This window comes from Corvus moneduloides, chromosome 6 (assembly GCF_009650955.1).
Source record: "Corvus moneduloides isolate bCorMon1 chromosome 6, bCorMon1.pri, whole genome shotgun sequence".
Classification (NCBI taxonomy): Eukaryota; Metazoa; Chordata; class Aves; order Passeriformes; family Corvidae; genus Corvus; species Corvus moneduloides.
Window position 1 is genome coordinate 37,113,833 of NC_045481.1, and position 10,997 is coordinate 37,124,829.

Below are 10,997 nucleotides of genomic sequence, written 5' to 3' on the forward strand. Positions count from 1 at the left end.
GCAAACCTCTTTCAGCTCCTTAGCACAGGTGACAGACCTGCAGTGATGTCATCTCTCCACCACTACTTAGTGCCCTGTGAAAGAGCAAAACTCTGCTGGACTCCACTGGATCTCACATAATCCTGAAGACCTGAGTAAAGAGGTCTCTGTGACAGCACTGCTCTCTGAAACTGTGGCAGCCTACATGGGTACCAGCTGATTCCACATTCCAAGAGCTGACCTTTGCTGCTGGAGTGCAGGTTCAGGCTCATTAACACAGATGAGGAGAAGAGTGGTGGTGTCAGGCCTGGTTTGGCATATTTGGCCTCACTGGTGCTGAGTGTTTGCAATGCTCTTCCTGGACTGCAGAGGTGAATTTGAGCTCTGTGTCCCAGTGAGAAATTACTTGGAGCGAGCTTTAGGCTGACAGGTGTTGTTTTTTCTAGGAGATAGTAACTTCTCTGAGAAGACCTGTTTTGCCAGATCAAAAAGCTGTCAGAGCTGAGGTAGGAAAGTTAAAGTCTTGAGTTAAAATGTGACTGCACTTATCAGGTGTATTTTCTACTGTAGGAAAGAGGCACATGTGGAAACTTTCTCAGCTGTGGAAACAAACCTATTAGTCTTAGCTGGGTTGTCAGAACAATCACTCCTCTCCCTCGACTCTTCCTTTTGTTTTCAGAAATTCCTTTGGTTTTCCACCTTTGGATGAAGAGAGACCTTATATTTATAAAAGAGGAGCTCAGAGACTTTGTCCTCTAAGACCTAACGAAATAATTTTCTGGAAGCCTTTGTATTATCCCTTCAGAAGAAATGAGTCAGTTCTGCAGCAGTACACTTGGAGTCTTTGCAAATCAGAGTCGTTCTCCAGAGACATTAGGGGTTATTTTTGCTACAGAAAATAAGTGCAAGCAAATTAGGGAGAGTACAGCTAGTGCTAGTGGTACTAATGGTCCTGTCCCAGGAAAGCAAGTGGTGCTGGTGGGAGCACAGTGGCGCAGGAGCGAGTGGTGATTCAGGATGTGAAACTCTGAGCTGGGACAGCAGCAGGTACTGCACCCGCTGAATCTGCTCCAGGGAGAAAATCCTACTTTGCCACTTGATGTAAATGGCTGGACTGGGTGAAGGGCTCATTCACACGGGGACTCCGTTCATCCCTGGTCAAGGACATCACTGATTAAGCATGGTAGATCTATGAGCTTTTGTTATTTGCACACATAGCAAGCCACAGAGAGTAATATTGTGCTTACAGATGGGTGTTGCACCTGGATGCTGGTAGAGACCTGAGCCAAGTTCAAATCATCTCTTAGATAAACAGCAGTAGGAGGTAAATTCTTAATACTGTTTGTATTGTACTAAGCTGGTGAGGGAAAATGTTCCCAAATATCATGTCCAACAATTGAGAAATGGGAGCGGTGAACTGTAGTAAACTAGGATTCAAGGAGAACCTGTCTGTGCAGGTGGAGAATATTTCACTAGAAGAAAACTATTTCTTCGTTTTGGTGTTACGAAATGCAGTACCAGGACAGGTGGGATTTTGTAGTTTACATTCATTTTTCTTATGAGACTACTTTTTCATATGTGCTTTGGTTTTCAGTGGTGAAATGTTCTCCTTACCTGTGATGCAGATGAGTGATTTTAGCACATTATGGTTCATTTCAGGTACACCTTACAGGACTGTACAGAGTAGCACACATGCCTGAAGTTCTGAACTACTTTTGGTCTTGTATTTTTAACCCCATCTTTAGCTTGAAGACAAAGTTGAGAAGCAGTCTCACCATCATACAAATTAAATCAGTAGTTACAAATTGGAAAAGGACATCAGGGTCACTTAGTGCTGATTTTCAAAGAGACTGAGTTCAGATGTCTCAGTGTTTACATGAGGTGACTTTATGTCATCAGGGAAGTTGCAACACTGAAATAAGGGCCTGGCATGGCATGAAACTGCTAACAAAGCCCAGCAACTGCATTAGAACTAGAGAATGAAGAAAATGCAAGTAGATTTTTTTTTTTTTTTTGGTATTAGCTCTCAGGTAGCAATGAATAAACTGGAACATTTTCAGTAGCTCTCTTGTACACTGTTTTCAGGGATAAGAGGGAGCAATGTAAGCTGACTAGTCATTTCAAGGGCTCCCATGTATGGGTAGTCATCATAGTATTCAGCAGACATTCAACTATCCTATTTTTATTTATCTCATTGTTTGCCTCACAGTTTAGCCTTGGTTCAAGTGAGCTGCCACTTCTACAGAAATACATAAGGTCAGTTAGAGTCCCAGCATGGGGATACTCTCTGTACACTTAAAGGAAAACAGAAAATCACAGGAATCCTATGGAAAACAATAACCTCTCCACGTTGGTAGGGACTGTAGATGAATTGTGGCAAAACCACATGTGGCATAGTCCCCTTTCTTCACAGGAAGGGAATGTATTTTGTCCTAGTGGTATCACCTCACCCCATCTTCAAGGTGAAATTTACATACAGCAGGAGTTACTGACACTACTGTGTAATTTGTCTGTGACCACTGGCCTTGTTACGGTAGAGTCACACAAAGTGGCTGCGGTGTGAAGGCACTTCTGGAGATTGTGTAGTCCAGACCCCTGCCCTAAACAGGAGTAGCTTCAGCAGGTTGCTCAGAGCCATATCCAGTCAGGTTTTGAACATCCCCAAGGGTAGAGGGTTCACAACCTTTCTGGGTAATCTGTGACAGCGTTTGACAGTGTCATGGTAAAAATGAAGTTTTTGCTTATGTGTCAGTGGGATTTCCTGCATTTTGGTTTGTGTCCTTTGCCTTTTACCTTTCACTGGGCACCACTGAGGAGGGTTTGACTCAGACTTCTTTATTTTTCTCTCCCCTGATCAGGTATTTACACAAATTGATAAGACCCTCTAAGCCTTCTCTGTTTCAGGCTGAAGAGTCTCAGCTCTCTCAGCTTCTCCTCATAGAGCAGATGCTCCGTTCCCCCATTTTCTTTCTGGACTTTTTTGTTCAGCTCCCTTCAGCACATCCTTACCTCTCTTGTACTGGGGAGCCCAGAGATGTGGCCTTGTCAGTGCTGAGCTGAGAGGAAGGACCACCTTTCCAGCTGCTGGCAACACTTCCGATGCAGCCTAGGAGGCTGTTGGCCTCGCTTGCCACATCACTGCCCTGTGTTCAACTCAGTGTCCACTAACATGAACAGGTGCCTCTCTGCAGAGCTGTTGTCCAGCTGGTCAGCCCTTAGCCCATCCTGGTGCTGGGGTGTTACCTCCTCATGTGAAGGGTTTTGCATTTCCCTTGGTGAACTTCAGGAGGCTCATGTTGGCTCTGTTCCCCCACCTGTCCAGGTCCTTCTGAATGGCAGCACAGCTTTCTGGTGTGTCAACCACTCCCCCGAGTTTTGCTCCACCTGCAAACTTGCTGAAGCCGAGCTCTGTCTCATCATTAACATTGTTAATACAGATGTTAAACAGCATTGGCCCCACTATCAGCCCCTGGGATACACCAGTAGTGAGTGGCCTCCAGCTGTACTTTGTGCTGCTGATAACAATCACTTGATCCTGGTAGTTAGACCAGTTTTTAATCCACCCCACTTTCCATTTATCTATCCTGTACTTCATCAGTTTGACAAAGAATTGTCAATAGCTGATTTTTGCATAAATATTTATGAAATCAACACACACACTGAAAAGTAATTTTAGAAAGTAGCCTCACTAAGCTATCTTGTCAAAGAAAACACTCCTGAAAATCAGTAAATTCCAGCTAAAACAGTAACAAAAGACATTCATAAATGCTGCACCTGTCCATTCATGCTTGGCTCAGAGATTTAGCAGTGCCAGCTTTCTCAGTTATATCACGAGTCTTATTTTATACAGTGTGTGATGGAAAAAATGGAATTTAAAATAAGGGCAAAGCATTTTTGTTTTCAAGACCATTTTGATTTTCTTTAAGAAGAAGAAAGGAAAAGAAAAAGATATGCTTTTGCAAGTACAGCAAAAATATGGAAATGTGTCCTTCCTGCACCATATGAAAGCTAGAAACTAAAAGGAAGAGAAATTATGTCTTAAATCAGTTCAGAAATGTTGATTTCTGAATTACATCCCACCTTATCCACTTTGGCAATTTTGGGGATGCTGGATTCATGTTTCTGGAACACTTGAGATAGGCAGTGGTACGTGCATTAACAAGAGGAGGAATGGTCCAGATGCCCTGAAGCCACACTTAGTTCTTGGCTATTGTACAGGCTCTGTAGCTCAGAGGCACTGACACCATTTGTCAGGATGAGTACATCACAGCTCAGCAGCCTCACTCCACTCCCTTCATCCACAAGATGCAACTCCTTTCTGCCACTTCACTTTTCCTGAGAAGAGATGTGAAGAAGGGAATTAGATTCCAGGTCTTTCAGGCATCAGCAAAAGCCAGGAAAAGGCTGCAGCTCCTACTGACCTCCTGAAGCAGCAATTGTGCTGCTGGTAGGCCTCTCCCTTCCTACCCCACCTAGGGAGACAAAGATCAAGGTCACTGGAATAATTAATTTTCTGTCATAAAAAGTTAATAACCAGGTATGTCAGTCATTTACTGTCTGAATCAGACTTAAATCTGATTCTTTTGATATTTCTCACAAAGTTAAATTGCTACAGAGACAATTTATGTACAATCCCTCTCAGGGTCTGAAGCTCACACTGTGCTGCCTCTGTCATGGTTTTGCCTGCCAAATTTTGTTGATATGGAGCAATACAAGACTCCTGAATATACACAGTGTTCTATTTGCTAGCTAGGATTGTATTTTTCCTTTTAATGTATAAGATTATGCATAATTGTTTGAATGCACGGCTTATTAAAAATAGTGTTGTGATGAACAACTTAATTTTATCCAGCTGTGTGATTTCTGTCTTCCTCATTTGGCCAGTGTTTATCACGAAGAACTGGCCATCTCTCACCCACGTTGAAGCTGTAGAGCATTTCAATGTCTCCACTGCTTGTATCGTGCTTCCTCTGCCAGATATTTTGTGCCTATGTTTCTACAGTAAGCCAATCTGATTGCTATGTGAGCCTCTGGTTGCCAACAGCTTCAGATGAGATATTCCACACCCAAACCATCCAAAACTGCAGAAATCCTGTGTGGAATGAAACTTTCTATTTCCGGATACAGAGAAAAGTCAAGGTAAACAAACCAAAAACTCTCTTTCTTATCTCATCTCTACACAGTGTCTTTCAGTTTAGCCCCAAACCCCTAAACTAGAAATGTCTTCTCATGCATTTCTGGGTTTACTTAAAATTCCCCATGCAAGTTGAAGCAAAAAAATTCTGGCTTTGCTGGAATCCAGTTTGCTCCTAACAGATATTTATTATTTATTTATGGGTAATGAGAGTCTGACCTCCTTGGGGAAGGCTGGTGGGACCCATGACAGTGACAACACAGAGAAACTGAAATGAAAATACAAAATTACAGTATAACAGAAAAACACATCTTCTTCTGAGAGGACATGAAATAATGGCAGGAGATAATGCTAGGAAGCTGCTAAATTCTAGCATGATTAAGATGTTTACTAAGTTTGCTGCTGATAACTGCACTACACTCAAATACCTCTGAACAGGTGGCTGAAAGCGGAAAGTCCAAGGACCTAGAAAGGTGATGATTGATATGAAGTGTTCTCTATTGCCTGTGTTGATATGAAACAATATAGGACTTTTGGCAATCCATATTCCTCCCTAGAAGACTGCATTTTTTATGAGAGCTACCTAAAAGCATAACAGCTGACCCAAAAGAGATCTCAGTTCAGCTTTAATTGATGAGACTAAGAGCTGGTTCTTTATACTCACTTTCTTACTCTTCCTTCTGACACTTTTTCATCAATACTTTTCTACTTCCTCTCTGTAAAGCAGACATTAAGCCTGGAAGAGCTGCAGAATGTCATACTTCTTGTATGTCATACATGCTAGTGAATTGGATAATTTTCATTTCTTTTCCCAGAATGTTCTAGAAATTACTGTTTCTGACGATGACATCATTCGTGATGATGACCGTGCAATTGTGCTTTTTGATGTAGCTAAAATCCCCCTTGGGGAAAGAGTTTTTACATCATTCCCACTAAACCCAGAGGTAAGAGCTCGGTCAGACATTTAGTGCAGCTTGGTGTCCATTATCTCCCCTCTGTTTAAGGAGGTGTACTGTCTCTTCTGGTTTTTACCACTAGGACCAGCTTGGTGGTAAAAATGTAGCAAAATTTATTAATATCCTGGAAACTGCACATCAGTGACAAAATAGATGGCCTTCTCAAATTCCTGTTGGTTTCCTCTGGCACAGATCATGGCCAAATTCCCAAGCCCCAGAGTAGGTGCAATTTTAGGGAAGCTTTGCACTTTCAATAATCTGATAGAAAATGATAGTTTATCTAATCCTCACAAAGACTATAAAAACCAAAACAATGCAAGCACAGGGAAATGGCCTGTTTCCACAATATTTTTCTTAACACTAAACCTTAACATATCATGTTCAGCTGGCAGAGAAAGAAAGTGTGTTAGTTAGGGAGAAAGGTTTGTTACGGAGATTTATAAGCACCAAACACCTTTCGTTCTGCGAGTAAAATTGAGAACTTTTCCTTGGAGAAGAAACAGCTGCCTCTGTCATTTAATGCTGATAATAGCAAGCACAAACCAGAATATTTTTGCTTACTAAATGTAAAGGACACTGTGCTTGCAAAAATTAAGATCGCTTTGAAAACCTCTGCACATGCTAATTGAGACAGAGTTTTGTTTTATTTTCAGGGGAAGGAGGAGCTGGAAGTTGAGTTTGTATTGGAGAGCATGTGAGTAAAACCCCATTATTATTGGAGTAGTGGCTTGGAGTTATGCATTAGTGCAGGGAAACCTTTTGTAGATGCAGTATCGCCTCAATGGCCAGAAACAAGTTTTTCCAAACTTAATATGTGCATTAAAAAATCATTGTATGAAAGGAAAAAATGCCATGATGTGGAGAGGAGTTGAGAATTTTTAATTCTGTGACTTTCTCTTAAGATTTTTGTCTTACATAGTTCAGAGTTGGCTGGCAAATCCCACTGCAGTAAGTCTACAGATTTACTGGACAGTGTTCTCTGGGAAAGTCATGGCTGAGGAGAATATTGCTACCCAACTTGTGTTATACCATGCCTGTGCTACTAAGGCTGTTGCAATGACTTTCCAGGTGCCTTATGGCAGTTTAATAATTTCTGCTGGGTCATTACGGGGTATCTAGTATCAAGGGAGCATACTTACAGAAACAATAAGAAGGAGCAAAGAAAATAATAGTAATAAAAATTTTGAGAGAATAGTATGTCCTGTTCAGGACCAGTATCCAGAACATATTGTTTATAAAATGCATATTTTTTGTTCTTGTTTTCCAGCCAGGGTCCTCCTGAAACCATCATCACAAATGGGGCAATAGTGGTAAAATAATGTTTTGTTCTTTTGTGTTCTTTCCCACATCATTCCTTACCATAGCTGACTATAATGTCAGTGAGGGAAACAATGCAAATCTTTATTCTTTAGTGATACTTTCTCTTAGGAGCTTTATCTTTAAGGAGGCCAGCATGATCTTAGAGGAGCCTTCTGACTATTATAATTTTCCCTCGTTTTGTCTGCATCCATTGAAATTTACAATGTGTTTAGCATAGCACCATCTTCCCATGTGACAACAAATTAATTCTCACTTTCACTGTGTCTGGCAAAAGTGTCCAACAAAGCTGCCCCCCACATTTAAGCAATGACCTTTTGTACAATGACTCTTCCAACATCTGTCACCACTGGTGGTGAGATAGTGGGATGAGTTATCTAATTCTCTGTCCTCATCACACCTACTGTAGTGTCGTGAAGAAGCCTGTTTGGAAGTTTACTTAGACGGCAGGATGCAAAAGAAGCGTTTTTCAGGTAAGATTATAAAGTCTTAAAATTAATGTTAGTGATTTTACCATCCCTAACAAGGCCTGGACATTGCATCATCAAAGTACTAAGGCTTTAACTGATCACATTTAAGGTGATTTGTAAAAAATTTGCAGTAGGGAATGCCACCAGTCCTGCAGCAGGTATAGATTCAGGATTCTGACTTCATGGAGAGTCTTGTGCCAGACTAGAAATTACTAGAATCAGATGCTTATACAGAAGGTATCTAAAACACAAGCTGAGATTCTGCAAACCTCTGCTGCAGTACTGCTAAACCCTGAAGAAGCTTAATTCCTCAGGCGTTATAGTCCATGATGTTAACTTTGCTCAGGATCTCTGTCACTTCGACTTATGCATATGCACAGAAACACCTCATTTTTTGCAGGGGTTAGCCACTCAGCAGCTGGCTCCTGCCTGACCCTGGTCAAGATCCAGAATCTAGAAGTTCCTCTGCCCACATCCCCTGAGGGGCTGGATCTGGTAGGCAATCTCAGAGCATGCGTAACACACTCTGGCAGGATTAGCTAAGCTGTTTATATTAATAGGGTCATCTGCTGCAGAGTCAGATCTTATTTTAGGGGACTGAGAACTTCTTCAGCTCGTTATTTGTCCTGGGATGAGGATGATTTACCATGCAAAGTACCTGAATGTATTCACTGTGTCATGATGCAACTGCAACAGAAAAGCAGCAGTCTAAAATTCCGTGCCATTCATGTCACATTCCCATCTGACTTCTTGCTCAGCACATTGTAATGATACAGTCACCTGAAATGTTTGTGATTTGGATCACTTTTAGAAGATAGCTTTCCAAGTACAAATGAAGAGGAGAAGGAATTTGCTCAAAGCTACCTTTTGCTTCTTTTTTTTTCTCTCTCTCTTTTCTTTACAATTATAAGTAACTTTGTGTATGCATTTTATCTCATTGTTTTAGAGAATGAGCTAACATTTACAGTGAGAGGATCCTTTGAAGAAACCCAGACAGTTTCAGTGGGCTGTGACTCCCACTCCCCTATCCCAGATCCCACTTTCTTCCACTATGCCAGATACAAGCAACCCTCCCTGGATGTTGCACGCAGAAGGAAGAGGAAGCTTTCCGCCTTTGTACGTTACCCCAGAACATGGTAGACAACACAGACAGTCCTATGACCTGACATTTACGTGTGAGTAGGCAGCAAGAGGAGAACATTTCTGTTTTAACCAAAAAGCACTCCATGCTCCCTTTCAGTGTGCTTGCATGTCATGTGGAGCAAGGAGGAGAAGTGTCCCTCTGACAATCCCTCTGAAGTCACTCCCCTCCGAGCAGGAAGTAGTTGGTGAGGTGAGTGCCTGCTGGCCATGGGGAATCCTTTGCAAGCTTTTTGAAATTCTTTCTGATTTGCAAGAAGCAGAAACCAAGGGCCACTTCTCTTTATACAGAGATAGCTGTTTTCTAACCTCCCTCCAATCTAGGGCAATGCATAGTGAAGTGAATTATTTGGAGCAAAATAAAATGGGAAATCCAAGGGAGAAGGGAGAAGAAGAAAAATGTCTAAACTGTTGCTCATTATCCTTCTACTGTGCATGCACTTAACTAAGCTGGAAGTGACTGGGTGCCACTGGGACAGAGAGGTGAGGCTGCAGCCTGGGCCACTGCCACGGGAGGCAAACCTGAGCCACATGGATGGGGTGCTCTGTCTCTCTGGCTTCCCCTTGTATCTAACATTGTTACGTGAGAGGCTCTGGTTTCAACACCTATCTTCAGTAGTGGATCCTGCCAGAGATCTGAGCTGTAGCACTGCAGCTCTTCTGGTATTTATTTGTGTAGCTAATTAGTAGCAGGCAAGCTACACCTGAGTTTTATGAGAGAGAAGATGTGGACTACAGATGATAGTACTAAAGTCTTAGTCTACTAAATCAGTGCACATCTCTGGGTACTGTTGAAATACTGAGAAGGGATCTCAGTTTTTTGAGATTTGGAGTTTTGTAGGTGTAATGATGACTCAAAAGATCGATATCTGAGCGGGGAAAAGGGACTGTTCTGAACAAAATATTAATATTCATCATTTTACCTTTTCGATTTTCAGCACAGAAAATTTGATTTACTCCTTAAGGTGAAAAAATGGTAAGACATCTCTGGTTTTCCCCTTGCTTCTTTGTATTTAGATAGTTGTCAGACAAGTTCCAATCCCTTTGTTACTGCCTTTGTCCTGAATGCTGGTCCATCCTCATTTCAGACTACAAAATAAAATGCATTCAGTACATAATGTGAAGATTTTCAGTAACCAAGTTTTTGTAATGGGACAGGAAGTTACGAAATTATGAAGAACACACCAATTTTCTATTCATATTGTGCTGCAATCAATATTACATGGTAAGGGCCACTGTACATACTCTGATACCTCTACATTTTGCTGAAAAATGCAGATTTTCAATAAAAGCAACATTTCAGAACTAATTGAAAAAACCCTTTCTGTTTCCCAAAAGGTCTCTTTAACTGTTTTCTTTCACTAAAAGATCAAAATCAGAGTATCTGGGTACTTTAGGATGCCAAAAAAAAAAAAAAAAAGTACCTGCTCTTATTGTTTTAATGTCTGCTCAAAGAGAAAAAAGCAAATAAATTCAATGAAGTGATTGACCATTTCTAGACCAAGGAACCACACTGTGTGTTTTGGAATATCATTCAGGCCTTAGTAAAATTTATAAGGTGAATATGTTACATTATGTACCATATAGTAACAGGAGAGAGCTTCCAGAAAAGCAGGCGTATCTTCTATCATGCTGTTTATTTTCAGTAAATATGCTATGAAACATACATACAGTTTACAGCTGTCATTTAAAAACTTCTTCCTTAGAACGGCTATGCAAGATTTTCATAGCAGCTTTCAAACCCCATATGTACTGCTTAGAAACATCAAAAGAACATCTGATCATGTAAATCTACAACTTCAGTAGAACGTTTCGCGGGTTATCAGTGGAAGTTTGCAGAACTTTTAAAAGCCACCTTTAAAACACTGCCCTCTGCAGGCGCCTGGATTTATGTCTGAAAAGAAACGACTGTTATTTGCAGCTATATTTAATTCCAGGCATCTTTGACAGGGAGAAAAAAAAAAAATTCCTTTCAGTTCAAAGGCAGACGGACTGTTTTTC

General features: G+C 41.2%; 1 protein-coding gene across 3 annotated transcripts in view; it reads left to right on the forward strand.

The window, feature by feature from the left end:
* Positions 1-10,997, forward strand: part of LOC116445135 (cytosolic phospholipase A2 epsilon-like) — a 38,054-nt gene that overhangs the window by 14,480 nt on the left and 12,577 nt on the right. For 2 of the 3 annotated variants that reach the window (XM_032111360.1, XM_032111359.1), the window contains exons 5-12: positions 4,982-5,118; positions 5,929-6,057; positions 6,723-6,763; positions 7,337-7,379; positions 7,796-7,859; positions 8,803-8,972; positions 9,097-9,189; positions 9,935-9,972. In XM_032111360.1, the coding sequence (XP_031967251.1) occupies positions 4,982-5,118; positions 5,929-6,057; positions 6,723-6,763; positions 7,337-7,379; positions 7,796-7,859; positions 8,803-8,972; positions 9,097-9,189; positions 9,935-9,972 (715 nt within the window). The remainder of the gene's footprint in view (positions 1-4,981; positions 5,119-5,928; positions 6,058-6,722; positions 6,764-7,336; positions 7,380-7,795; positions 7,860-8,802; positions 8,973-9,096; positions 9,190-9,934; positions 9,973-10,997) is intronic. The other variant, XM_032111361.1, reaches the window with a different exon arrangement.